This window comes from Amphibalanus amphitrite, unplaced genomic scaffold, assembly GCF_019059575.1.
Source record: "Amphibalanus amphitrite isolate SeventyFive unplaced genomic scaffold, NRLGWU_Aamphi_draft 000195F_arrow, whole genome shotgun sequence".
Classification (NCBI taxonomy): Eukaryota; Metazoa; Arthropoda; class Thecostraca; order Balanomorpha; family Balanidae; genus Amphibalanus; species Amphibalanus amphitrite.
The window spans coordinates 37,648-64,965 of record NW_024881690.1 but is presented as its reverse complement, the minus strand read 5'-3'; the positions used below and the strand labels follow the sequence as shown (position 1 = coordinate 64,965).

The following is a 27,318-nucleotide window of genomic DNA, read 5'->3' as shown; positions in this document are numbered from 1 at the left end:
AATGTGGATGTTCTGAGAGGTCGTTTACGTGTACCCAATCTGATAGTGTATTGATTGTGTCGTTGACTGGGCAAAGACCGCAGGCAAAGGCTGGCTAGTTGGCAATAGGACACCGCAGACAGACTGGCAAACTGACAGCACAGTTTATTAATGGTTACATGTCAGAGAACACGAACACACGTAAGTGCCATCGACACCGGGTCGCGCGCGCGGGACATGCAATGGTTTAAAGCAGAAATTTGTCCACGTCGGGGCTGGTATTCACAATAACTCGCAGTCGGCCGCGACTAGATACGGTTAAAACCATCGGGATAAATATACAGCCGGGGTCTGGTGAGCACAACCCCTGAAAAAAACGAGGCTGGAAGATCTCGGCGGCCGTCGGCTGCATCCCGCCCTCCTATTACAGCGCTGGGCCGGGGACAGCAGTCGAAGAAAAAATCCTACACGAGAGGACAGCGGCAGTGCGGTCATCTACGAGCGCAACATCGAGCCGACATTCAGATCCACAGCACTACAGCAGTTCGGGCAAGAGTCGGCCGCCTCCGTCCGGCCGGCGCGGCCTCTAACACAGACTAACAGATCGGCGCCCGGCCCGGGGGGGGGGGGAGGCGGTTCCCACGCCGCCGCCGCCGCCTACACAAACACCTTGGCGAGCGCGTCGGCGCCGCCGGACGCGATGTACGGCTTGGTCGGGTGGAAGCCGACACAGTGGATGCTCTCGTCGCTCTTTTTGCGGTGCGCGGTGATCTCCTGGACGCACTGTTTGGTCTCCAGGTTCCAGAGGCGCACGCTGCAGTCGTGACTGCCCGAGAGCAGGTAGAGGCCGTGGGGGTCGACAGCCAGGCTGGTGACGGCGTCCTGGTGCGCCACCATCGCCTGCACCACCTTGCCGGTGACGTTGTCGTAGAATCGAATGTGGCGGTCCTCGTGGGCGGCCACCGTCACCGGCATGGTGGGGTGCGAGACCACGCAGTTGACCTGGTCGCGCGGCGCGCCGCCCTCCACGTTCTGGTTGGACTCGAGCTGCATCACCACCTTGGAGGTCTCCAGGTCGTAGACGGCGCAGCGGCCGCTGGTGTAGGCCGCCACCATGTGGCTGCAGTCCTCGTGCACAAAGTCCACCGAGCTGGGCACGCCCATGGCCGGCTCGGCGGCGTACGACTGCAGCAGCGGCGCCTTGCTGCCGGGACTCCACAGCTTCACGGTGCCGTCGGCCGAGCACGAGAGCAGCTGCGGCTTCTGCGTGTGGAACGCCAGGCCCCAGACGGCGTCCGTGTGGCCACTCAGCGTGAGACTGAGCACGTCCGGGTCGTACGCGTCATACGGGTCGATGTTGGAGTTGGGCACGTTCCAGACGCGCACGGTGCCGTCCACGCCGCCCGAGTAGCACTGCTCGCCGGTCGGGTTCATGCAGGTGGCCAGCACGGCGCCCTGGTGGCCGCGGAACGTGTACACCGGCTCCACGTCCAGGAAGGCCGACTTCTTGCCGGCGATGGTGCGCATCAGGTTCCACAGCTTCAGCGTGTGGTCCTCACTGGCAGTGATCAGCGCCGGCTCGATGGGGTGGAACGCCAGCGCCCTCACACCGTCAAAGTGCGAGCGCAGCGTGTACTTTGCGTTCCACATCTTTGAGTAAGCCTCTTTGGAGGTGCCTGACTCGTACATGCCCTCAGCCTCATTTGTCACCGTGAGCTGAGCCAGCTCACCCAGTCCCATCTCCTCCAAGGACTCGTCATTGACTTCCATTCCATAATGGGCTGAGTTCATCCTCATGCCTGGCTTCTGGAGGCTTGGATCCTTGCTTGCTGCTAATCTCATAGCACTGTTCTCATCCCATGGGTTCACCATAGACATGTTCCCAAAGTTGAAGTCCAGTGATTTCAGAGCCATTGCCATGTTTGAGGAATCTCTTTCATCATCTCCAAGAGATTTTCCTTGTTTGCCTGTGTTGATTTCTTCACTCTTCCAGTCTTCCTCATCTTCATCTCCATCATCGACAGGAACACCCCCATCAGGGTTCAGAAAGTGACAGTTTGCTAGCACAGCTTGTTCTGCCTCTCTCAGCATATCCTCTGCTAAAAGACCAGCCTGATTCTGGCTCGCAGATTTAGCTTGGACATCACTTTTTGATGCCACGGGATCAATACTCTGTGCTGGTACTCCATCTTTGTTTTCCTTCAGCCCAAGCAATGATCGTACTCTGTTTGATCTCACATCAATCACTGTGTCTGTATAGCCGATCTCATGCAGATACTGTCTAAGAAGCTGCCGCCCCTGCCGCCACGATATATCACTGCTGGCAATTATTAGCTGATCTGCTTCGCCAGCATCTTCCTGTGCTTCGTCCAGTTCAGCATCCTTCAGGTCGCCTTGTGATAGATCTGTGCCGTACTTGAGTTTGTGGAACCGTGCACGCTCCTGTTTCAGAGCATGTTCAAGCATCTTGATTCTCCTGACCAAGTCATTTTTTAAGTTTTCTTGGCCTTTCCTCTCACCTTGAAGGAATGCAATTTTGGCCTCCAATTCTGCCCTTTCAACATCCCACTTGGATCTCTCTAGCTCAAACTTTGCCCACTCATGTTGAATAAAATGAAGAATCCCTGGTACGGAGTAAGCATCTCTTGGATTGACTTCCTGCTTTGCACCCATGGCCATTCCAACACCTAAATTGTTTGCTTGTCCATTGTGATTCTGGATCGACATATCCGGCTCGTTCGTAATGGTCATGACCTAACGTGCAGTAAATGTAAAGTTACATGATTTTTAAAACCACGATAAATTGCGGACACTATAGCGAGTAAATACAAGTCTTTCCGATAGTGTGCACGGGACTCAAGCCACAAAATCGTAAAAACAAAGCACACAAACACTCCTCATTTGCCTCCTCTTCTCAGACTCCGATGTACGAATTCAAGGTTTACGAAAATGCTAACCAATTGCGACCCTTTTCTTTAATAAGATTGATGACGTATTATCACATTTTGTCTAAATGTTTCAAAACAGAGCGATTAAGAGGCTTTAAAAAAATTTATTTTACAAATACTTGAACGTTTAAATTATAGATATTAACATTTAAATAATAAAAGAGTCTATTAAGAATATAAAAATATATTCTATTCAAAAAATACGTCATTGTGACGCGGTTTATCGAGATGTCCTTAGAACCGTTAGTTTGCTGCAGTTTCTTTCTCTTCCGCACAACTATTTTGCTGCTATTCTTGGTAAGCAAAATTGCTCTCAGCCACCAGGACTTTATTGGTTACAGAGCGTTGCTTGTCATGTAAGCGAAAATGCACCAGCGAAAAAAATGATGGCAACCCGAATCATTTATCGCACCTCTATAATGGCAAAGGTGTGAATTTACATCTTTGGTGAATTGAGTCTTTTACAAAGTCTAGTGTTGCGCAGAATAAGCTCAATTTCCTTATTACTGCAGAATTAATTACAGTAATGCAAATGAAACCGAGAACGCATGGCGGGCAGTTGCGCATCGTTTACCTAATTCTAATTAGCCTTATCTTATCCGTCCCCAGGCCGAATAGATACAATCTCAGTACAGCTTGATCATTGCCAAGAATAAACGTAGGATTGAATGTTCATGTGTCTATTGGTGAAAAGAGCACGATACAGTACGCAAATAAGCGAGTGAGCAGTGCATATGACAGGCGACAGGCGAAGCGGACACCAGCAAGCGAGCCGGGTCCTCACAGAGGCTACTGTAAGCAAACACGCAGCGCAGCATCGGTAACAGCCGATGAACGCTCGTCGCAAACGTCGGTCGATGTCGCAATGCGGCTCAGCCAGAAAACGTATCGTTCATCATCTTACACTGTCTACAAGCTGATTCTATGACATTTTCGCTAGTCTAATGATTTGGTGACGCGACATGGCAAAAAGGAAATAATACTGACACACAGAAAAAAACTCAGAACTATTTTACACAGCACGAGATGTTGATGAGCGCATTTCATACTGGCATTTAGATGATCATACTTGTCAACAATGTCTTCGCACAAAAGAATCATTGTGAAGTAACGTCACAGGACTCCAGGTTGAGCATTCAACGAAACAGTGTCTTTGGCCAATCGGACATTTGTACATCATCAAACTGTTAGTCTAATTGATTCCTTACGACAATCAAAACGGCAAGATCTTTACACCACAAAGTACGTAAGGACCTGAGACAATCATGCATCTGCAAGTACAAACTGCCAAAACAAAGGTATCTCAGGCGAAAACAAAATGCTTCCAATGGGATGCGTCAAGCGATACCAGCCTTGATAAAACGCTTGTCAAAGACCGATTGGTTGCCACAGTCAGACTTAAGAGCACTCAACAGAATCAAGGGAAGAGGGAACATCACTGAATTGGTAGTGTCCTTCCAAAAGCTTCCCCATAGGAACAAAGGTAAAAAAAAAACTTTGGAGCCCCTATTGGTACACATCTACAGCAGTTGCTGCCGCAACTATACGCGAGAAGTGCCAACTTAACTTACCTACCTAGCAAATAAGGCGCTATAAAGCATGCCATGCGACGCGGACTCAACCTTCCTCAGGGAGTCTCGCTAAATGCAGAGCAATAGCGGCAGAAGGCGGAACACGGGGATCACCTGCGCGCTGGCAGGAGTCCCCGCGAGCTTGGCATCCATCAGACTGTGGAGTTCAGCTACTAGAAAACTTATCGAGCCACAGTGCTAGGGACTGGACAAACGTAAACCGTACTGAAACAACGTCTAAAACAGCAGGCAATTTGAAATCATACAAACCTCACATGCCAAGTTCATGACAAGTATTACAAAACGAGTGGCCATTCGGAATTGATGTCATGACGTTTTAGAAACCATTTTGATTCAGTGTTAGATCTGAGGCGGATGAGATTTCGGCTCGGCGCCGGGCGCCGGTGTCACCGTCTGAGGCAGCTCCCCGTCTCCGAGGGCCGTACCGTCCCAGTGTCGCCTCAGAGGCGGAACGAGCGGCGGCCCACCGTCTCTGCCAGCCGGTGCAGCTCGCGGCCGGAGCGCTCTGCGCGCGCCGCGTCGCTGCGCATCCGGCCCGTGGGGCTGTGGAAGCCGTCAGAGGGCGGCGCCCAGGCCGGCCCGAGCGCGCGCCGCTGGCCCGGCGACGGCCCGCTGTGCGGCGCGCGGGCCTTGGGCCGCGGGGACGGCGCCGCGCCAGTGTTGGCCACGTTCTGAAGAACCCGACGGCTGAAACGGCAACAAGATAGCGGATAAGATGGGTGCAAAGGAAACACCATACAAAATGGTAAGTAATAAATATTAAATACCTGCAATCAGTCTTGAGTCTACCTGCCATGACCATGAGACAATTCGTAGTCCCAGATTCACATTTTGACTTATGTCGTACACTGGCCATTGGCAAGTGCCAAGTTAACTCGACCCATGGCAATGCAATGGTCCGATCATAACACATCGACAAGAGAGCGTGTTTGTACGCCCCTTAGTGATCTGGGCACGCTTCCCCCTCCCCTGCCCCGCCTCCAATACGGTTTCTGGACCAGTGGTCAAGACTCCCCCAAGGTCATCGAAAGTCAACTTTTTAGAATTACATTATAGTTCGCTCATAAATTGTTGGGTTATTGCCATATCATGAAAAAGGCATTCGACAAACCATCAACCGATGCCCAATCCCTCCAGAGCTAAGGAACCCGCGGTGAGGGGGATTTACCGCGTCAGCATTTGAACACCCCGATGCGATTTTCCGCGAAATCGCAAAATTATGGTGCATTTGGCACACCTTATACTATAAGCAATAAGCATTCGACAAAGCGGCTGTTATGTCTGTTATCGTCACTGACCGTCTCGGCGGTGGCTTGGGCACGGGCGGAGTCACCTCCAGCGCTCGGTTGGCACAGCCGGCGCGCTCTGCCGGCGTCTCGATGCCGAACGGCGAGTAGAGCCGCGCCGCCGGGCTGGCGCGCAGCCGCGAGCGGCGGCGCGGGCTGCCCGGGGACGGTGTGAACGGAGAGTTGGTCAGCCGGTACCGGCGCCGGGTGGAGCGGCGCAGACGCTGCAGGGGCGGCCGGGAGGGGTCAGACGAATGGGGAGGCGAGGTCAGACGCTGCAGGAGGCTGGGAGGGGTCAGACGCTGAGGGCGCGGCCGGGAGGGTAATGTCAGATGCTGGGGCAGGAGGTGTCAGACAGAGAGGCAGCACTCAGCAGGCAGGGTCAGAAGAATTAGACTTATCACTGTGGTGTTGCACATATGACAAATGAAAAGGCAGTCTCTATTGCAGAATGATGAGTATGACATGTAAAGTAGTTGTGACAGTAGGTAGACACCCCTACTTCAATGCCTAACTTTATGGTTTATCATACTCACTTGAGACAACATATCAAAAGTAGAAGCTACTTCATGAAATGCTCTTTGTACTTTCTTCTGGCCCTGCCTCAAGGCCTCTTGTGGTTGAGTGTTCTTGATAGAAGAAATTGATGGCAGTCTCATATTGAACAGCCCACTCATTGATCTTGATTCTGTAGACTGATTTGTTGAGATGGCCACAGATGTTGCAGAGAAGGCAAATCTTTGTTCCAGACACTGTCTTGTGGAGTGAGTTGCTTGGGGCTCAGAATATTGTCTTCTCAAAATCCAAGGAACTGGCTCTGCCTGAGTTGAAATGTTCTCCATTTGGGTTGTTCGCTGCATGGTTACAGCTCAGTTACATAAAATATATCTGAAAAAGAAGTTAAACTATTTTTCAAAAATGTGTTTATTTAGGTACCTTTGCATGGCAGCAATAGAAGAGGAACCAGGGCAGGGGTCAGAGGACCGCACTGCTCTGGCTTGGGTGGAATCTGAAAACAGGGCGTGTCATGTGACTTCAAAGCAAATCTCTTCCTGCTGCCTTCCATAGGCTAATTGTCACATGATCTGTGTAAGAGCATTTCAAGAGCCTTGATAAAGTCGCCACAGGCACCCTGTTTTCAAATTCCACCCTGTCTTGGATTGGAACTGAATTAGTTGGTAACTTCAAGGCTGTTTGTCGAGTCACTTGAGCTAATTGTAATGATAAGTAAAATTTCAAGTTGTACTGCTAGTATAAAATAACACAATTGATGTCCAGTGATCCTTTTTAGATTCAAATTCAAACCAAGGGATAACATCAATAAACATACTGTCCCAAGTAGCCCGGCAGGTTCAGAGGTCAAAGCTGAAGTTGAAGTTGAAGTGCACAGTGCACACGCTTTTCGAAACTCAAACTTGAACTAAACTATCCAAGTGAAATAACAACAAAAATAATGTTCACCATGAATGACCGTTCCTGAACGTAAAGTAAGACATTTTATCAGCGCATCGGGCTAATCTACAAGCAATCACCTCCCCTAACCTCTCGAATTCGAATCACCGTTCAAAACTGTTTCCGTTTCAAATTTCCCACGCCCGTCTCCGATTTCGTAAAGAGGAGTAAACAATATTGTTCTGCAGGGTCCTGACACTCTTAAACGTAGCATTTGATTTGTTCAAAGATGAACTTGAGCAGCAACGCACATTTGTGATTGGCTGCTGACGCTTTTATCGGGCCGCGTGCAGAACTGTTTTAGCAAAGAATGCGCTTTTAATGCCGCATTCTTGCTTTACTACGTGGCGGCTAGGGGCCTAGGGGGTAAAGAGAAATTATAAACATTTTTTGATACTGGTTCCCTACAGCTGGGTTATATAGGTCGTTAACAGATTATTGTCAGCTATTTCGTACTTCTGAACGAGATTTTCATACTAGCTGGCCCATTATATGAGCACATTCGTCTATACTTTATATGACTTGTCTATTGAATCTTGCTTTTAGCATTCTTGGGCTTTGCTTTTATTGTTATTGATTTGCAGCTATCCGTTTTATATTTTGACTTAGCATGTCTCTGGGCGCGCCTCTTCCATCAAGGACTGTATGACTTAAAATATTGGATAAGAAGCCCTACCGTATCAATTGACGTGTGGCTCGAGTCACACTTAAATTAGCTGGCTGTAGAGGCCAGGGCTACTATGCTATGCAGTAGGGTGGACGGCAAAAACCAGGCACCCAGAGGGCATGAGATATGGTACACTACCATGTCCAGTCACATGACCACTAAGAGGTTTTCCCTCTACCGAAGCCTTCTACGGTTAAGTCAAAATGTTGGTCACGTGCTCTGCGTAAGCTACTTTCAAGAGCCTTGATCAAAACACCCCAGGCGCCCTGTATTCACCATTCACCCACAGCAGAGTCTGATCAGGGTTTACTCCTTAGTCTGTACCTTTATTATGGTAAATTGCTCCAATAATTCAATCACAGATTCATGAAGAGTTAAGCATACCAGAGTTCCAAATAGATGTCAGTAATAGGTATTTAAGGTAACAAGGTGATTGTTACAATTGAGACACTGAAATCACTTAGCTTTGAACCTCACCTTTCAATCGTCTTTCTGTCTCTCCAACATTCATGCTAACTTAATTATTAAAGAAAAAATTAAAAGGAAGTCAGCAGTTATACCTATTTTGGATGATTTTTCATGCCAATACTTTTTTACATGTAGGCACTTCCTTGAACTTAGAGATTGAAATGTCAGCACTCCTTATGATCACCTGGTTTCTGATCAAAATTCAAGATGTAATGGCTAATGAGCTACCTATATGTTTGTTAGAGTGCTTTTGGGGGTTTTCCTTCCTGTCCCAGTGCCTGTGAAAGAGTTAACATACCCATTGTTTGTCAGAATTCTAATTCATCATAATGGATAACCATCATCTTTAGTTGTCTTGGGACTGTGGCCTGTGGGTACCTACCTAGCTACTTACCCCTCTTAGTTCAGTGATATAGAGAAGTCCATGATTAAAACATTTTCTTGGGACTAAGTAATTGGATCTGTGTTACCACTTTTCTACCATTACTTACAGGGTGTCCCAAAATTAATGTCACATTCTCCCACAGCCTTCATTTGGCTTCTATGGTGCAACATCAATATAATTTCGCCGGTACTGCGCTCCCTCTACCATATTGGCTACATTATAGTCACGTAACCTTCGAATTTTTGTGACCCTGATCGGTCGAAGGGTGTATGGAGGTCATTTCCAGGGCAGTACCCAGCGCGCGCGGACCAGGTGTCCAGGATGGCCAAACTGCAGAGCAAATCGTCCCGCAGTGGGGCAGTCGGCATGGTTGCCGACGGCATGAACCACGGTCAGGTCGCCGAGACACTGGGCATGAGTTGCCGCACGATTTGGCACTGGTTATCACGTGACGAAGCGGATAGACGCCTGGGAACAAGCTAGGTCGCGGCAGGAAGACCTCCGCCAGCGCAGATCCTCATCGCGAAGTGCAGAACTAAAGACGGGCTGAATCGCGATTCCGACCAAACAGAATCGCGATTCCGACCAAACATGGTCTCGAGAAACATGCCATAGGTCAAAGTCATCTGGGTCAGGGTCATGAAATTTTCAGGGTAGGTGTAAAATTGATAGCTCGAGGGCACTTGAAATTTCGTCGCGATCGGCTACCTTTGGCGCGAGATATTCGCGAAATACCGAGGGGGGAGGTCCGTTCAACACCCTACCCCCCCCCCCCCCCCATCTAGCAGTGCGAGGGTTAACTTACTCAAGGGCAGGTAAAAAGGAAGAAGGACAGTTACAATTGCAGTCATTATGTTGCTCAATGACTATACATATGCATTATCTATTTGATTATAGGCTTTTCAGGGCTGACTTGATGTTATGATATTGCTATTTGCATGATTGTGAATCCTGATGTGCGTGTCTGCGGTTTTCTGGATTTATTTTGTAAATGAGTATGTGTACCTACTACCTACTGCTGTGTTACAGAGAGAAGTCAGGTGATATCGGCTTAGATTGCAAGTCAATGTCAACATAAGAGTGTTCTTGGAGATGGCTGCAGGTGCCCACAGCTGGGAAGGTAAGACAAAAAAAAATCGATTATTCTTCCATTTCCATTGGCTCACATCATAAGAGTCAATGTTCATTTTACAATGCATAATCATACCTGCATTTTGCAATATTATATGACATGTAAGAGTGGTCAAGACAAATTTTACACTTATAAGTGCTTTGGAAGGAGTTTAAAAGCAACTGTTATCCTCTGTATCACTGTATCATGTGGTATTGTTCTTATCACTCATTTCAAATGTTCGGCAGCTCATTTTGTTGCCTGTATAGATATCACAGCACCTCAGCACCTCTGCCACATTCAGGGTCCAGGGAATATGTGATGTGTTTGACTGCTGTCTGACCTATCCCCAGACCTGCGGAAGCAGGCCAGGCAGGTGGAGAATGAGCTGGACGTTAAACTGGTGGCCTACAGCAAGCTGGGTGCGGGCTATGCCAGCGCGCCATCTGTGGTGCCCGGGTGAGTGCCAAGCCGAGGTGTTTGTTGAAGCTGCGGCTATCTTTTAGTACACAGGCTTTGCCCATAGGTGTGTGATATGCTTATATGCCTCCTCTGATGTAGAAAACGATTTAAATGCTCACTGGTCACTTAAGTGGTCACTAAATTCAGCTGAGCTATGCTGTGTAGCCTGTGTCGAAACAGAAGTGTCGTCGTCTGTCCGGCATCACGGGCAGTGATGCCGTCTCGCGTTTGCCCTCCAGTAACCCCTCTCCTGAGTTCCAGCCACTGTCCGGCTCTTGGTCTCTACATTTCCTGTCACCGTGGCGATATGTCGATCTCACGCACGGCGCCCCATCCGCTGGCCAATCTGTGACTCCCCTCCCCCTGCCTCTCCTGTGTCCACTGACGGCGCCCCCCCCCCCCCCTCCCCCAGCGACCAGCAGCCGCTGCTCAGTGGCGACGACCAGCAGGTGGAGAAAACCGAGGCGGATATCGAAGCCTGTCTGACCAAGGTAAGCCCCGTTCGGCACCACCATTCTTTCGATGTGGAGCAATGACGTATTCCTTTGGAGAGTTGCAACGTCGCCTGCAGTCCTAATAATGCTGCTGAGGCAATACCTATAACATTGTCATTGAAGTGTAACCTGTGCACTTTTCCGTGTCCCGGTGTTCCAAGAGCAGTTTTGATGCCGATTCAAGTATTCTCCATCTTTTTCTACCACTTTTACTTGTCTGCGACATCGATATAACGTGTCATCGCTCACTTTAAACAAAAATGAATTTGTTCGCCCTTTTCAAAGTCCCGGGCGTAAAGTTCTCGATGTAATAGGAATTAACTACTACTCATGAGCCTGATGTGATCAAACGGTCGCTGACATCCTGGCTCAGACTGCGACAATTACTGGCGCGCCGCGGCTGCGGGCTGGGGTATGCCACGAGTTTTTTTTTACATCGGTGCCCGCTCGCTCACCTTCCTCCACTGCTCTCCAGCTGTCGACCATCAACGAGCGCATGTGCGAGTTTTCTGCGTCGGGCGCAGCGTCGAGCGCGGCGGTGACACATACGCTGCAGCGGCACCGCGACATCCTGCAGGACTACACGCAGGAGTTTCGGCGCACCAAGACGGCGCTGGACGCCAGCCGCGACCGCCAGCAGCTGCTCGGGCGCAGCGACGACAGGTGGGACGGTAGGACGGACGGACGGACGGGCGGGCGGACGGACGGACGGTCGGACGGTCGGTTGGACGGACGGACAGCGACTGGGAAGAGAGCCCGGCCGGCCTCGGGGAGCTGGTGACTGGGATGAGGTGTGGGCCTGGGTTTGAATTATTGTGGGGAGAGTTTGTGAGTGCTCGATAGGGTTGGATCAGTTGGATCAAAGTCAGGGTAAGAATTGTGGGCTGTAGATCAGTTAGGACTGACGTTTGAGTGAGATTAAGTAAGAGGACTTAATCGAGTTATAGGTCTGATGTTGGCTAAAGATAACGAGACGGCATATCGCAGGTATGGTGTGTCTAAGGTCCCAAATGCTGGGGAGAGTCAAAGTGGGCTCAATGTAAGCTACTGGGTTTATAGTATTGTGTCGGGCAATCCCGCCTAACTCCCGTCTCGGTCTTTTGTGTCGACAGTAGCTACAAGAATGGCCGGCTCAACCGCCGACTCGACCACCTTCTAAAGGAAAACGAACACATCAGAAAGTGAGTGACGGGCGCCCTGTAAGTGTGTAGCCTGCTGGGGCTGTACAATGTGCATGATCCCGGCCGGCGCTACACATTCACTGTTTTATTCTACAGTTCTCAGTAATATTGCTTTAATTGGCTATTTTATTAGCAGTTAGTACTAAATAACACTTTGTCAGTATGACTTGTGAGTTATCCATTTCACTGACGTTTACTATGAAATCAGCTGAGTGTTGAGGCTGCTGTACTGAGGCGTTTGTTGTGCTGTGTCCCCGTCCCTGACCTCCCTCCCCCCCCCCCCCCGTCCGCCCAGCTCGGACCGGCTGATTGACGAACAGATCGCCATCGCCATGGAGACGCGCGAGCACCTGGGCTCGCAGCGCGCCACCTTCAAGGCGATCCAGACGCGTGTCAACGACCTGGCGCACCGGTTCCCCATGATCAACAGCCTGGTGCAGCGCATCCAGCTGCGCAAACGACGCGACTCGCTCATACTCGGCGCCGTCATCGGACTCTGCCTGATATTCTTTATCTGGTACCTGTTCGGCTGAGGTTGGTCGATGCCTGTTCGGCTGAGGCTGACAGAGCAGAGACACAGCAGAGCAGAGTGTGTGGACAGGGAGTGAGAGCTCCAGAGGACGGGCGGGCGGTGACATGGCCGCGCGCGTGCCTGTGGGAGGGCTGTGCGTGTGCCGTGTGCGCAGAGTGTTGGAATGCAGCTCCACCTGACCTGTGCGGGGAGATTCGAGACGACCCGACCGGGGCACGGGCACCGTCACTGAGTCGCAGTCGCCCAGTCGCTCGGCCGTCTGTATTATTGAGTGATAGTCCACAGTCCACAGGCTCAGAGCGCGCAGAGGAATTATCAAGGCTGGGAAGGATATAACCGTGCTCAGTCGAATCCAGTGTGAATGCTGTCGATGATTCTTTTTTCGGGCACTGTGCTATATTGACTTCTTCACCTGATACTGGAGGGTGGCGCGGGGGAGGTAGGCTTATTGGTGCCGATATTCGGCCTCTGATGTAGGGGGCCTTGTGTGGGGCAGAAGGTCTTGAAGACGCCCGTACCGATATTCGGTGTTCGCTGTACGGGAGCCTTGTGTGGGGCGGTGGGGCTTCAAGACGCCCGTGATAAGTCTGCCAGGACGTCTGGGTGGGACAGCGATTAATGCTGCGATTAAACAGCCAATGATTGGTGCCTCGACGGAGCTGCAGTGATGATACATGAGACCGACAGTGATGTACGCGGGACTTAAGTGATATCCCGCATTGACAACGATGCCCCAGCGGACAATGGTGCTCGCAGTGGGACACTGAACAGGGAACTTCGCGACTGTTTTACGGAGGCGTCTGTGTTGGGACTGGAGGGGTATGTCGGTGGAACGGATAGCTGCCGCGGTGCCGTGGACGATAGAGTTACGGACCAAGTCGCCGATAGGGAAAATGTGTGGAGGGGCTGATATTGTCTGTGAGATAGCGGACGGCTGCTACTGGGCCAATGGCCTGCATAGCACGGATGCACGGCCGGGTGTGGCTGCAGCCTGTGGATGTCCTGCACCCACTGTCCTCGGCACCGACCGGGGTCCCGGTCAGCATCACTGCAGCACGGCAGTCCTGTCGACATTATCACACAGCCTTCTTGTGGGACTGTGCTCCCTGTGATGGATATATTCTTTATTCTGTCAAATACACAGATTATCGTAACTATATTTTTACCTGCTTTGCTCTTCGCGAGCTTTGAACGATGGCGGATTGGAGCTGTAACAGAACAAACCAGGCTGGGTCGAAGCATTCCCAGTCTGGCATTCGCATTGTAGCGATTTACTTAGAAGAGCGCAAAACAGCTTTCAAACGCCGGAGATGTTGCTCTTATTGCGTGGTATTTGTCCGGCACCAGCAAGGTGAAAAATGGTATTTTGTGGATGGCGATAACCGTTTGAAGTCGATGGATTTCTGTTGGCAGCATAAAGCGTCTATTTCGTGCGTTCTGACGACTGACATTATCATTTCAGCGGCACGTTCTCATTTGACCGGCGGCCGACATACCCTTGGTCTGTGCGGTATGTTCTTCCCACTCTCCCTGGCGACGCGACCCCCCCCCCCTCTCTCTCTCTCTCTCTCCAGAGGTCCTCCCCTTTCTTACCAGCGCTACGCCGTCCCCACTCGCCCCATCGTACTATAAGAGCTGAAGTGCCATTCCTTCCTGGCAGCGTCGTACTTCGAACTCGTCCCGAGCAAAAGAATTTGATGTGTGCAAAAAAACGGATTCAGCCGACGACATTGGATACTATCCCGGAACGCTGTTGTTTTAGTATCGGACAACTGCGACCTCCGCACCGTTCTTCATGGGGAGGCAAAAAATCGTCCGCAACCGACCCTTTTCTTCCTTTTCGACACTGGGAGACCACCATTTCCTGCATCGCTGCATCACATGTATTGATCCAGATAACACGACAGCAATCATCATCCGCCCGTATAACGATGAGCACAGCAAGAAACGGACATTAGCAAGATATATGTATTCAACAACAGTAACAAGAGATCATCTCCTCCAGAAGCCGAGTACGGTCACAACCTTGAATCCTAGCGGTTAATTCGTTACAGCCCCACAGTTGGCCGGCCGAGCGTCACCACCCGTACACACACCAAACAACGACATTGGCCCAGACCGCCAAACAGCCCACAGCGCGCACTGAATATAAAACACCCATCCACTGTTCCCTCTCTCACTCACTCCCACACGCGCGGATTGACTCGGCTCTGACTGTGGCGCCGCCTGGCGGCCGTCTGCCCCTCTGACACAGGTACACGATCACAGCTGGTGGCGGGGCGGCGCCGCGGACCGCCTGGGACGCGCCGCGGCGCCGCATCACATTGCTGACCCGTCGGCGGGCGTGGCGCGCTCGGACGGCGGCCGCGGACGGTGAGCGGCCGGCGGCGGCGGGGTGGCCACGCCGCCGTTGCTGCCGCGGGTGAGGCAGAGCGCGGTCGGCTCCAGGCGCGCCCGCTTGGCCGGCTCCTCGCCGTCCTCGCCGGACTTGTCCGAGGTGCGCATCACCTCGGCGATCTTGTTCTTGACGTAGTCGAGCGGCGACGCGCCGACTGCCGACCGGCTCGCCTGGGAGGTGGCGGCCAGCGGCTCGGTGGCCGCCGGCCGCTGCTGCTGCTGCTGCTGTTGGCGTTGTTGCTGCTGTTGCTGCTGCTGATACAGCCAGGCCTGGTGAGGCGCCGACAGTCGGACCGGCTCGGCGGCCGACTGCGGCGGCGGCCGCTGTCCGGCCAGCTCCGGCGAGCCCGCCTGGGCCACCCTCATGATGTGGCGCTCCTCGCGGATGAGCCGCGCCCGCTCCATGGCGGCGCGCTCGGCGGCCGCCGACTCGGCCGGTCGGCCGGCCGGCGCCGGCGCGCCGCGGTACCGGTAACCGTAGCTGTCAGGCGGCGGCGGCGGCGCGGCCGGGTACGCGGGCCGCTCGGGCGGCGGCAGAGAGCGCGGCGAGTCGCGGCCGGCGGCCGGCCCGCCGCCACGGCCCACCGGCGGGTAGCCGCGCGGCTCCGGCGGCGGCGGCCCGCCGGCGCCGCGCGACTCCTGCGTCATCGAGCGGTTGATAATTGTGTCTATCAGCCCCATGGCGGTGAGACCGGCCTTGTCCAGCCCGCGGCCGGCAGCCCGCGCCGCCATCTCTTTGTTGATCGAGTTTTGGCGCTGCTGAGCTTGCTGGGCCTGCTGCTGCCGCTGATGCTGGGCTTGCTGTTGGGCCTGCTGCTGGGCCTGCTGGTGAGCCTGCTGCTGCTGATGGTGGTGCTGCAGCAGGCGCTGCTCCTGCTGCTGGCGATGCTGCTCCTGCTGTTGGCGGTGCTGCTCCTGCTGTTGGCGGTGCTGCTGCAGCGCCTGCCGCTGCTGACTGGCCGCCGCGGCAGCAGCGGCGGCCGCCTGCTGCTGCTGGTGTTGTTGCTGCTGTTGCTGCTGCTGCCGGTAGCGCTGCTCCTGCTGCTGACGCTCCCGCTCCATCCTGGACGGCACCATGAGGTTGCTCTGCGCCACAGCCACGTCCACCAGAGTGCTGAAGTTGTCTGGTGCGTACGGCGCCGCCGCCAGCCGCTGATAGGAGTCCGCCGGCGGACGGGACGGTCCCGGCCCCGGGCCCGGGCGGCTGGTCGGCCGCTGGATCACGCCGGCTCGCTGCTGGGTCGGCGGCGGCTGGTGCTGCGGCGCCGGCGGCTGGCGGCGCGCCGGGGGCGGCGTGCTCCGCGGCGGCGGAGGCGTGTTGTGTGGCGGCGGCGCCGGCTGCCGGCCGTACATCGCCAGATCGCGCGGCGAGGCACGCGGGTCGCCGCCGCCGTCCGAAGAACTGCGGCTGTCGCGCCGGCCGTGCATCTGTTGCGACGTGATGTAGTCTGTGATGAGCACGTGCCGCGAGGAGAGGTGGTCGCCCGGCGGCGGACCGCTCGGGTACGGGTAGCCGGCCGGCGCGCCGGGCCCCGCGCGAGACGTGTACGCACCCGGCTCGGCCGACCCCACCAGGCCGCCGCCCGTGGTCGGGTTGTCCCGGCGGCGCGGCTCCGGCTGCATGGGCGTGCCCTGGGTGATGCTGCCGCCCTCGCGGAGATGGGTGGCCGGCGGGCGCATCAGGCCGTCCATCGCCGCCATCGGGGTGCCCTGCGTGATGGAGCCAGCTCCGGCGCGCGGCGCGGGCCGCGGCTCCGGCCTGGGTGGGTAGCCGGCCGGCCAGCCCGCCGGCGGGAGCTGCCGCGGCGCCGGCGCCGAGACGCGCGGCGCCGGCTGCTGCCAGGGCCGGCTGGCGGCCGCCAGGTGCGGGGGCAGCGCGCCGCGCGGCTCCGGCAGCCCCGGGTGCGGCGCAGACACCCGCCGCTCGGCGTGGTACGCGTCCGGCGGCGGCCCGAGCCGCGGCGGCGCCGGCGGAGCGGGCGGCGCACTGCGGCGCGGCGGCGGAGGCGGCTCGGAGCCGGCCGGCCGACGCACGCTCAGGTCCTGCGCCACGTTGTCGCAGTCCTGCACCGGCTGCGGCTGCGGTGGCTGTGGAGGCGCCGGCGGCTGGCCGCGGCGCTCCCCAGCCGTCAGCAGACTGTTCAGAGTAAAGTCTCGGGCGTCTCCGCCAGCCGCCGGCGAGTCGCCCTCGCGCTCCATGCGCGCCAGCACGTTGCGGAAGGAGCGGTTGATGGTGACGTCGATGAGGTCTCCGATGGAGGGCCGCGGTCCGAGACTGGTGGTCGGCGGCGGGGAGATGGCGCACACGGCCGGCCCCGGCGGGGGCTCGGCCGGCGCCGCTGAGCGGACAGGCGCCGGCGGCGGGTCGGCGTGGTTCTGCAGCGCCGCCGACCTCGGTCGGCCCACAGTCACCACCTTCACCTCGGGCTCTGCCGACGCCTCGTCGGCAGATACCTGACAGAGGGGACACGGTACAGTCAGAAACGGCAAATACCTGCTGAGTTCTTAGGGGAATAATCGCAGACTCTTAAAACAGGGTTCGATAATTGAGTGGGCTGCTGCGGACCTGGATAAGCGCTGGGGAAATCTCCGTTGCTCGGCTGCCACGGAAACATTACCCGTCCATCGCACAGTCCAGATCCTCAAAATGAATAAGCGATTAGGATCTGCCCACCGTCGTCGGCTTATACGCCGAAACAGTTCATAATGAGCTTCTGGAAATAAACGTTCACTGTGCAATGAAATTACCATTTAATCTTTAAATCGAACAGAGTGCATCTCTCCATCCCTGTGACCTGCAAACAGCAGCGCAAACCACCAGCCTACACGAGATACGTCATACCACTGGAGTTTGCTGTTAGCTTATCATTCACCCCTATAATAACATACATATCCGGTACGTCCTGCCAAAAACTCAAGCCCTTTCTCAAACGCACCTTAATAAGCAATGACACCACACTACCAACAATCAGACTCCGACCCTCCCGACCTCCAGCGTTGGCCGACATCCCTCCCGACCCCCAGCGCCGGCCGGCCTCCCTCCCGACCCCCGGCGTTGGCCGGCCGCCCTCCCGACCGGCCCGGTACGTACGGTGGCCGAGCTGTCTCCGCGCCGCTCGTTGGCCGCCGGCACGGGCCTCTCGTCCTCCTCTGCTCCGCTCGATTCCTCGCTCTCAGTGTCAGTGTCCGTCAGATCCTCGGCCGCCAGGTGCAGTCCAGCCGCCTGTGAACAGAGCATCAGGTTAGTTCGTGGGAGAGATACCAAACAGCGCTGGGGTGGGCGACACCGCACGGTAGGATACCAGACACCATGCCAGACTGTCCGTCCGGTGCTAACCAGTTCAGCTCCAGGAACACACCGACGGAGTCGTCTGGATAATATGGCGTGCCGACCCACTGTCCGTTCGCCGCGGGCGGACAGGCATTTCCGAGAACGCGCCGGCGGTGGCGCGGTGCCTCCGGAGCTGCATTATCTCCGCACGATACGGCGCAGTTACATGATCCGTGTGATCGCTAGAGGCCTCCTGGCCCAGATCGGTACCCGGCCGGCGGCTCTGCTCACCTGTCTGTACTCTGCCAGCGCGCGCTGCAGGCCCAGCTCGGGCCGCCGCTGCGCGTACAGCCGGCGGCACTGGGCCGGCCGGCGCGAGCCGACGGCCGCCGCCGCCGCCGTCCAGTCGGCGCCGCCGCTGCGCAGCGCCTGCCGCAGCCGCTCCAGCTCGTCATCCGTCCAGGGCGGCTCGGCGGGCGGCTCCGGACGGCCGGCCAGCCGCCGCGCCAGCCGGCCGCGGCAGGCCGTGCAGCATTTGATCACCTCGGGCGTCAGCTCTGCGGCACAGACACGGGTACGCGCCGGTCAGGTCGGGAGCATTATCTCGGTACAGCTACCGCCATAAGCCACCCCAAGACGTATCAGCGGCAACGGAATGGCCAGATACTAGCCATCAACTGGATTCCAATCTTAACACTTGATGGAAAAATATCAAATCGATCAAAACCATTCCCCCATGAGCAGCCCGCAAATGTGAGCGAACAATCGCTTGAAACATACACATTCAGCACGATTGACGTAAAACAGACCGTGCAATGGCGTGTATCCCCACCCCCATCTCCCATCCAACCCACGAAAAAACGCCTTTCAATTTCAAACTATCCCCCTCCGCCTCCGTCACCGGCGGTTACTCACGCAGCTCGGCGGCGATGGTCTGTCGCAGCGATGCGTCGGCGTCGGCCCAGCGCGCCGGCAGCGGGCGCAGGCGCTTCACCCGCTGCCGCGGCGTCGGACACGTGGGGATCGGGCACTTGACCCTGCAACAGCCGCAGCGCAGTGTTAGAGAGACGACATTGGGTGAGCGCAGAAATAGCAGGTAGTGCAATCAAAAAACAAAAACAAATAGATCATTAGTTACTCTATATATGACAACGATATTAAGCCAACTACTGATAATCGGTGCTCATCATGATATCGGAACTCTAAACAGGTCAGATAATTACAGAACTATCCAATGTCATTAACAACAGTCGTGACTGTCAGTAATCACTGCCAAGGACATGTGCAGACAGCAGTGATGTGTGTAGGGACAGACTAGGAGCTGTATAGTGCGGTGTACTCACTGCGGGTAGCGTCTGCGTGCCGAGCGGCCGCGGCAGACGGCGCACACGCGCGCGTCCGCCGGCAGCGTGTCCTCAGACAGCCCGTAGAGCGTGGCATGCTCGGGCAGCAGCGGGCGCCACTCGTCGGCAGTGTCGGCACCCTGCTCCGTCTGGCAGACGGCGCACGCTACCGCCGGCGGCGCGGGCTCCGCGGCGTCCCCTCGCTCCTCCACCTTGACAGTCGGCTCCTCTCCACTCCCCACCGCCGCTGGTTTGGTGTCGGTGCCGGTGTCGCCGCCCTCCGGCTGCGAGCCGCCGTCCGCCGGGGCGGCGGTGGCAGCAGCGGCGGCGGCCGGCGCGGCGGGTGCCGGGGCGGGGACGGCACTGCTGGTGCTGGTGGCTGTGCCCGCCGCCGCCGAGCCGCCGGTCCGGCCGCGCTGCTGCAGGGCGCCGCGGGTAGTCATGCCGGGCAGGTCGGCCCCGATCACCAGCGGAGCCGGCGGCGGCCGCGCCGGGCCGCGCGTCCGGCCGCGGCTGCGCGCCTTCTTCAGACGCTCCTTGTACTTGAACTGCTTCTTGCTCAGGTAGTAATGTCGCACACACTCGCGGGTCGAGTGGCGCTCCAGGGCGGCGCTGATGACGTGGAACTGTTTGGGGTGCTGCAGGAAGCGCTCGTTGAACGTCTGCCGCTCCTCCTCCGTCCAGACGTTCAGGTTGGAGAGGTCGTCGTGCAGCTGCAGCGCCTCGCCGGTGAGGCCGCCGCGGTTGATGAACCGGTGTTTCCGCCGTCGGGCGTCCAGCATGGGCGGCGGCACCACGGCCAGCGAGAGCAGCCGCTGCCGCTCCGTCTGCCGGACACAGAGAGTAGCGCCCGGGGTCAGAGGGGCCGCGCACCGGCACGCCGCAGCGCGCCAACTTTACAGCGCAGAGCCGCCCAGCGGCGACCGGTGACCTTTCCCGGTAAGCAGCGCACGACTGACATTTATATGAGCACTTTCAAAGCAGACAGTTTCCCAGAAAATGTGCTGCGCTTTCAGATCAGGCCCGGTTGTCCGGCCTGACTCACAAGCGAGCATAATTGGATGTCGAGCAGGCGCCGCCGCCCTGACATCAGCAGATTCGTCTGCCGCCCGTGGCTGGTCCGGCCGGAAACCCCTGATCCCAGCACCAGCGGACGCTGCCGGGGTCGGGCCGCCCTCCCCGTGCCGCTCACCATTTTCTGCTGGACGCCGTCCGGCTGGTCGTCCTGCTCGGCTCCGTCGGGCCGGGCCGGTCGGCCGCCGCCGGCCGCCAGCCGCTCGCGCTCCTCCCGCAGCCGTCGGATCTCAGGGAACACCTTCTCGTAGAACTCACGGTCACGCGCGGCGCACTGACGGTGCTTCTGTGGGTGGAAGAGATAAACCGTCGTCAGAGCTCTGAACACGCCATACAGCAGAACGCCCGGCGAACTACGGATAAAAATGAATACTCATCGCCTTATTTGCAGGACTGTGCAACAAAGGCAAGATAAAGACCCGTCCTAGCAAACAACTAGGGCTGGTTTTTGCTTCGCCCTCCATGGTACATTTATGCGTTTTATGGCACGCATTGACGAAAGCCGTTGGTGGCACTTTGTGACTAGGTGTAACGAGTTTAATGTGCGTCACTAATTAAATTGTGTTACCACTCCAGTCCCCACCCAAGCTCCGAGCCCCCGCGTCACTCACGGGCACCATCTCGTGCTGCTGGATGCGCCGCAGCCACTGCCGCAGCTGTCCGGTATAGGTGTGCAGCGTATCACGGTCCCGGCCGATCTCCGCCAGCCGCCGGCGGCGGATCGACGCCACCAGGCGCGGCTTGAAGGTGGCGAACGCGGTGCGGTTAGCGGCGTACGCGGCGACGTCCGACGGCTGGTTGTAGAGCGGCTGGACGGCGTGCAGTCGCCACCGCTCGGTGCCGTCCGCACCGGCCGCCGGCTACAGGGGCAGAGGGGCAGGTCAGACTGGGGCACGGGAGTCAGTGGCTGGCCAGGACGCCAGGGGAGGCGAGAGAACGTAAAGAACACAGGGGAGACTGAGGCTGACATGTCTCACCGGCTGGGAAAGGTCGAATACGACCAGGACACGGGCCTCAGCGACGACCCATCGCCGGCAGCTGACCGTACCACAGGGTAAGGTCAGAGAAACCACTAGACATGGGTTGACGGTGGCTGCAGCACGTGAGGGGAGGAGGGTATGACGCAGGGTAGCCGCAGTAGCTGCTGAGGTCCGCTGAGCCTGCCACTCGAGGTCTGTTGCCAAGGTTGCCAGGTCAGAGAGGCCACAACGACCAGACACGAGGATAGGCATATCGCTCGACAAGGACGCCGTGTGTTGCTTACAATGGAGACAGGTGGTTCGAGAGGCCCGCGATTCGGGCCACGGAGCCATAAATAATTCAACACCATTCGTCATTGTCTGAATTCGCTCGGACATTCAGCTAGCCATCGTGTGTTTCCGGGCTACCGTTTGCTTCTCTCGTGCACACATAATACACAAACTTCAGCATGCTTCAGCAATTCACGGCCTAGGTCCACCAGGGAATAATCAGTTGGGCCCTTGGTCATAACCAGGAGGCCTCACACCCTCAGTAACAAGTAACTACATGCCCTATCCCTCCGACCCCTCAGTCCCACCGTCAATAGTCCAAGCCCGTGGAACTCACCTTCACCTGGGCCGGTTTCAGTTTCTCCAGGTCCGCCGTAGCTGTCCGTGCCCGCTTCTGAAAACGTGACACCTTTGTCAACAACCACAGCCACACCTACAAAATAATGTCCAACCGCAACATACAATTGTTTGCTCCAGGGGAGTTCTGGATGTGGTGAAAGGACCGATTCTTGAGGTGATACAATTGGCTACGTCGCACATGATGAACATAGTTACTGAACAATGAACGTGCTACCTCACATACATGGATGCAGTTATATCAAACAAGCCTGACAAAACGACGCAAATGACCAAACTTATGCAACACATGACTTGAAAGCGTACAAACACGCCTGCAGATGTACCGCATGACTGACTGCAAACCTAATGAGCACGAGTCTCGATTACCAGACTACTTCGAGTACCCTTCAAACAACCAATCTGGCCCCCGCACAAGACCCTCTCCCCGACCTAGCCCAGAAAGGTCCACAGGCGTCACACTCGTAAGACCCCACTCCACAGACTCCACACTATACAGACTCCATACACTCTCCATCCCGTCCTTAGACTCTACAGACTGCAGACTCCCCACCCACCCGGTTGTCGGCGTAGATGGTCTGCGGCAGGCTGGTCATCTTGGGCTCCCGCTCGTCCTCAGAGACGGAGCCGTCCGGCCGCGCCGCGTGCTGCTCCAGCTCACTCTGGCGACGGCAAGGTATTCAGAGCGGTCACCAGTGGGCCACAGATGGGTCAACGATGATCCATGAATGTCACTGCCACTGATCATCGATGTAAGATAAAACCACGCTTGACGCATCACTTATCACATAGGTTGATAAGCAGCGGCCTAATCCTCCAATAAACGTCTGAAACAGCTCGACCGCTCAGTCTCTCCTAAAGAAAAATTAACCTACCCATTAGCTGCCAAACAATAGAAGCAAAGGATAGGTGAGAAAGTACCCGGCCGCACACGCACACTGTGAACGCTGGTAGTGCATCCCCACCCAACTCCGTCTCGTCTTTGCACACCTGTTTCCGTTTGAGTTTGGCGATCTGAGACTCTGCCTTCATGATCTCCCTGTCGATGGTACTGATCTGGCCGAGCAGCTCGTCCTTGGTGGAGCGGAGCGGCGACTCGTCCAGCCCGTCGGCCGGCAGCGTCGGCGAGATGGCCTCCGTCTGCGGGTTGTACGGCGACTCCTGGGGACGGGACGGTGGTGTCAGAGCGGCTGGTGTCGCGCTGTGCGGGGGGAGCGGGAGTGGGAGGACGAGGACGCGGGCAGTCTGATGTCAGTCATTGCTATCATTAGCAGATACAGAGGAGGGCAAGTGGATAGAGTAGCCGACCGGTGACCAGTTATGATGAATGCGCCAACGGCACTAAACTCGGCCGCTAGCTTTGGCAGGGCGATCATGTCAACCACTGACATCAATCATCTACGTATCGATAACACATAAGAGCGCGGAAAAAGAAACTAAAGAAAACAAGGGAAAAATTTCCTCGGGTATTGCTCCTAAAAAAAAAATAATGACAGCAAAAGTAATGAGGCGCAAAGAAAAAGGTAAATGTTTCTGCCAAACGGCAAACACCCACATGACCAACAAGAAAAAAAGCAATTTCCATGACGGCGTGGGCGTCTGAGTAAACCTGATTGAATACCAATCCACTGTAGCAGGCGTATTGTTCGCCTCTATTGTACGGCGCTGAATCGTCAGAGGGGGGTTTACACAGAACTAATACCATTTACGAGGTGGGGTCGTGAGCTGTGGTAACCAGTCCAACTAGTTCTGATTATCCTACTGAGCCAGTGGCGATAGATTAAAATTTATACCTGGGGGGGGGGGGGGGGGGCATCCGCCCTCAGCGCTGGTCGGCCGAGGAAGCTCCCTGGAGTTACGCCGTAGGGTTTCTCCAATATACGGGCTCACAGGTCTTCGTGGGTCGCGCAGGGTTCAGAATTCGTCGCTCCACACTGCCACGGTAGATTGAACGTGATCCCACTGCATAAGTCCGTAGGGAAGGTCGGCGGAGAGCCATAACTTTAACCTCGTGCCAGACAACGATTTTACTAGCCGAATGCCCCAGACCGCGCAATGTTGGAAAGGAAAACGCTTCATTTTGATGAACACGTGTGCACAAAACAAAAAGAGCTAATTTGTGTAAGATGTGAGGCTTTCACAACCCTCTGTCGGATGTTTAGCGGGAATTATCGTTATCCTACATCACCCCATCTTGACAATATCCCATGATAATGTCACAATGTCCGAGAAGAAGTCTTAGAAGCCAAGTAACAAACCAAAAATAAAAGGAACTGATTGGCACCACGCGGATGCAGTGCCTGCAGTAATTGTCCCTAAGAGGATGTTCGGTAACTCGGTTTCAGTTTCACGTGACTTCAGTCGACCAGTGGCGCCGGTCACGGGCAGGACGTGCCGCTCTGACCCGTTACCGACCGGCCGGCACACATCCGGGCCGCTGACAGCCCACGTCCGCTGAATCCGCCCCTGTCCGGCCGTATTTCGGTCGGACGGGACGTGTGACCGCTCCGGTACGCCGGAGCCATCCGCGCGCTGTGACATCTGGTTTGTTCAGACGTTATTAAATTTCACTACTCCGTCTGTCATCTCTAATTCGCTGGCGTCGTGCTGCGAATAACAATCGCTTGTCCCGGAATAACAAAGTATTGAATTGATCTAATTGCCAGAAAAGTGGACAGGGGATTTCCCCGATATCGCTGAGAGCCATATGACGTCTTCGCAACATTAGCATTTACCGCTGGACGTAGGTCTATTATGTTCCTTATTCGGAGTCACATAATGGGAAAGTTGTGACCACAAGGAGACAATGCACATACAAAGGAGAGCCCAGCTGCACAACCCACGACAGATACACCGGATTTCGAAAGGAAGACGAACCATGAACACGAACGATGTGAAAAGGGCAAATACAGATCATTTACGGCGAATAGAGACCAGATGTCCGCCAAATTCACATCACTCTGCTTTCAAGCCTGGCTATTTTCAGCCGTTCCACATGTTATCATTGGTGATCGGCCCCACTAAAGGCAAGCACTGCAATAATTTAAGACCGGGAGGTCCATAACCGAGCTAGAGCGGTCTACCCCGACCCCTACCCGCGTCATCCTGCCTCCTTAGAATGTGGAGACGGGAACTGGCCCGCTGCGAAGTCCTTACCCCATCCGAGTGTGACCCCCTGGGCCCTGACTCCCTCACTGACCCAGCTGGGAGGCCTGTTCGCCCCTGTGCCCCGATGTGTGACCCCTCTCCCCCTTACTAACCCACTGGGAGGCCTCTGTCCCAGTGACGATGTGGTAGCCCCCCCCCCCCTCACTAACCCGCTGGGAGGCCTCTGCCCCTGTGACGATGTGTAGCCACGCCCCCCCCCCCCTCCCCTCATTACTAACCCGACTCCTCCCATTACTAACCCGCTGGGAGGCCTCTGCCCCCGTGACGATGTGCAGCGGCAGACGCGGGTCGCCGCCCGGCACCGACGGTGGCCGAGGCTCTGGCGCACGAGCCGTCACCGATAGGCCGCCACCTCCTCCGCTGGTCCCCATTTCCCGCTCTCCGTAAGATCTGTCAGTCACACAGGGCACAGGGCGGGTGGTTAGCGAATGACCGAACCGACTTCTGATAGCAGGCGCGCATACATGGCGACACCACATAGGCTGTTGTTGAAAAAGGGGAACATAGAACGAACGACAGTCTTTTGAGCTTTGCGTCGCAGAACTAAGAAAACAAATGTTTGAAGGTATCATTATTGTGATCGTTGATCAGCCATCAGGCATTAATGTGAACGTAGCTCCGCGCTAATGGCCCAGCAGATCTGTGTTCCAGGAATAGTGCGACTGTCAGGGATTACTATGTCAGGTTGACAGGCCCGCCTTTTACGCAGCACCGGCAGGGTGTTGCCGCGGTTACGGCCGGCTACCCCGGACGGGGGAGGGGAATGGCCTCCATGATACCTGAGGCCAGTTTTACCAACAGAAAAATAGCCGCCTGCCGGAATTGTTTGCCTAAATACCGCTTCACATACGGAGCGTAAACGGTAAAGCCATATCCGCTACCGTGCCCAGTGCGTTTACGCTCCGTATGTGAAGCGGTCTCTAGACAAAAATTCCGGCAGGCGGCTATTTTTCTGTTGGTAAAACTGGCCTCTGGGCCATGGAGAATTAACCTTAGACAAGCCGGGGGAGGGAGAACTATGTAGACTCAGAAAGCCTGGGTCCCCGTTAGAGCGGGTACTGAGCCCAGGCAGGCCCGGTTTTGATTGATTGATTGATTGATTGATTAATATTTTATTTATAAAAAGTAAAAACATTTTCACAGTCATACATTCACACGGATTGGTGCAGAAGCGACAAGCGCTTATCTCTTAACACCTCTCCCAGTTCCCTACAAGGTAGGAGGCACGACCCGAGGGTGGACCCGGTTAGCCGAGGGTGTGGCCTATGGATGTGGGAAACTGACCTCCCGCGGGCCGGGTCCCCTGAGAAGGTTGGGAGGGTGGCCGTATACTGACCTCCGGTAGGATGTTGTGAGGGTGGCCATATACTGACCTGCGGTAGGCCGGGTGCAGCACGGCCCGGTCGTCGGCCAGCCGCGGCGCCAGGCCGGCCAGCTCGGCGCCGTGGCCGTGCCCGCTGGGCAGCAGCGTCGGCCGCCGCGCGCGCCGCTGCTGCTCAGCCACCGCCGCCGCGGCCGCCGCCTGCTGCTGCTGCAGCTGCAGCCGCTCCTGCTGCAGCCGCTCCACGTGCTGCTGTTGCTGCTGCTGCTGGAGACGCTCATGGTGCTGCTGCAGACGCTCGTGCTGCTGTTGCTGCTGCTTGAGCTGCTGCTGCCGCTGTTGCTGTTGTTGTTGCTGCTGTTGCTGCTGCTGCTGCTGTTGGCGTTGTTGTTGCTGCTGCTGTTGTTGCTGCTGTTGCTGACGCTGCTGCTGCTGTTTCTGCTGCGCTTGCGCCTGTGCCTGCTGCTGCTGCTGTTGCTGCTGCTGAAACAACACAGCAATCAATCAGCCAAACTGCTGAGAATGAACAGAACAATGCTAAAAGTACTGTCCGTGAACAATGCCAAAAGTACCGCCGGTA

The 27,318-nt window shown here is 55.9% G+C and overlaps 4 protein-coding genes across 11 annotated transcripts; 1 reads left to right on the top strand and 3 right to left on the bottom strand.

Moving 5' to 3' along the window:
• Positions 1 to 128: 128 nt before the first annotated feature.
• Positions 129 to 2,909, bottom strand: LOC122384645 (striatin-like). Its single transcript, XM_043372242.1, has one exon. It carries the CDS (start codon positions 2,728 to 2,730, stop codon positions 637 to 639), a length of 2,094 nt encoding a protein of 697 aa, XP_043228177.1. The 5' UTR covers positions 2,731 to 2,909; the 3' UTR covers positions 129 to 636.
• Positions 2,910 to 3,591: 682 nt separating this feature from the next.
• On the bottom strand, positions 3,592 to 7,426 carry LOC122384669 (serine/arginine repetitive matrix protein 1-like). Of its 6 annotated transcripts, none has more exons than XM_043372303.1 (4): positions 7,366 to 7,426; positions 6,342 to 6,693; positions 5,818 to 6,029; positions 3,592 to 5,206 (listed from the first exon to the last, which is right to left on the bottom strand). In XM_043372303.1, exons 2-4 carry the CDS (start codon positions 6,663 to 6,665, stop codon positions 4,960 to 4,962), a joined length of 783 nt encoding a protein of 260 aa, XP_043228238.1. In that variant the 5' UTR covers positions 6,666 to 6,693; positions 7,366 to 7,426; the 3' UTR covers positions 3,592 to 4,959. The 6 variants fall into 6 exon arrangements, with proteins under 6 accessions (XP_043228238.1, XP_043228237.1, XP_043228239.1 ...); XM_043372302.1 differs by having other exon boundaries at positions 7,348 to 7,408; XM_043372304.1 differs by having other exon boundaries at positions 6,342 to 6,814; positions 7,348 to 7,382.
• Positions 7,427 to 7,571: 145 nt separating this feature from the next.
• LOC122384668 (Golgi SNAP receptor complex member 1-like) lies at positions 7,572 to 13,711 on the top strand. 3 transcript variants are annotated; one of them, XM_043372298.1, is made up of 7 exons: positions 7,572 to 7,623; positions 9,807 to 9,897; positions 10,242 to 10,347; positions 10,763 to 10,841; positions 11,320 to 11,507; positions 11,957 to 12,025; positions 12,321 to 13,711. In XM_043372298.1, the coding sequence occupies exons 2-7, from the start codon at positions 9,870 to 9,872 to the stop codon at positions 12,556 to 12,558; spliced, it is 708 nt and encodes a 235-aa protein (XP_043228233.1). In that variant the 5' UTR covers positions 7,572 to 7,623; positions 9,807 to 9,869; the 3' UTR covers positions 12,559 to 13,711. The 3 variants fall into 3 exon arrangements, with proteins under 3 accessions (XP_043228233.1, XP_043228232.1, XP_043228235.1); XM_043372297.1 differs by having other exon boundaries at positions 7,613 to 7,680; XM_043372300.1 differs by lacking the exon at positions 7,572 to 7,623 and adding an exon at positions 7,766 to 7,781 and having other exon boundaries at positions 9,799 to 9,897.
• Positions 13,712 to 14,876: 1,165 nt separating this feature from the next.
• Positions 14,877 to 26,934, bottom strand: LOC122384641 (nuclear receptor corepressor 2-like). The gene is made up of 16 exons (XM_043372238.1): positions 26,791 to 26,934; positions 25,657 to 25,807; positions 23,240 to 23,410; positions 22,807 to 22,911; positions 22,230 to 22,286; positions 21,254 to 21,502; positions 20,761 to 20,928; positions 19,569 to 20,395; positions 19,141 to 19,262; positions 18,517 to 18,782; positions 18,046 to 18,177; positions 16,840 to 17,408; positions 16,290 to 16,713; positions 16,029 to 16,106; positions 15,416 to 15,797; positions 14,877 to 15,109 (listed from the first exon to the last, which is right to left on the bottom strand). Exons 2-16 carry the CDS (start codon positions 25,786 to 25,788, stop codon positions 14,877 to 14,879), a joined length of 3,915 nt encoding a protein of 1,304 aa, XP_043228173.1. The 5' UTR covers positions 25,789 to 25,807; positions 26,791 to 26,934.
• Between the last annotated feature and the right edge of the window lie 384 nt (positions 26,935 to 27,318).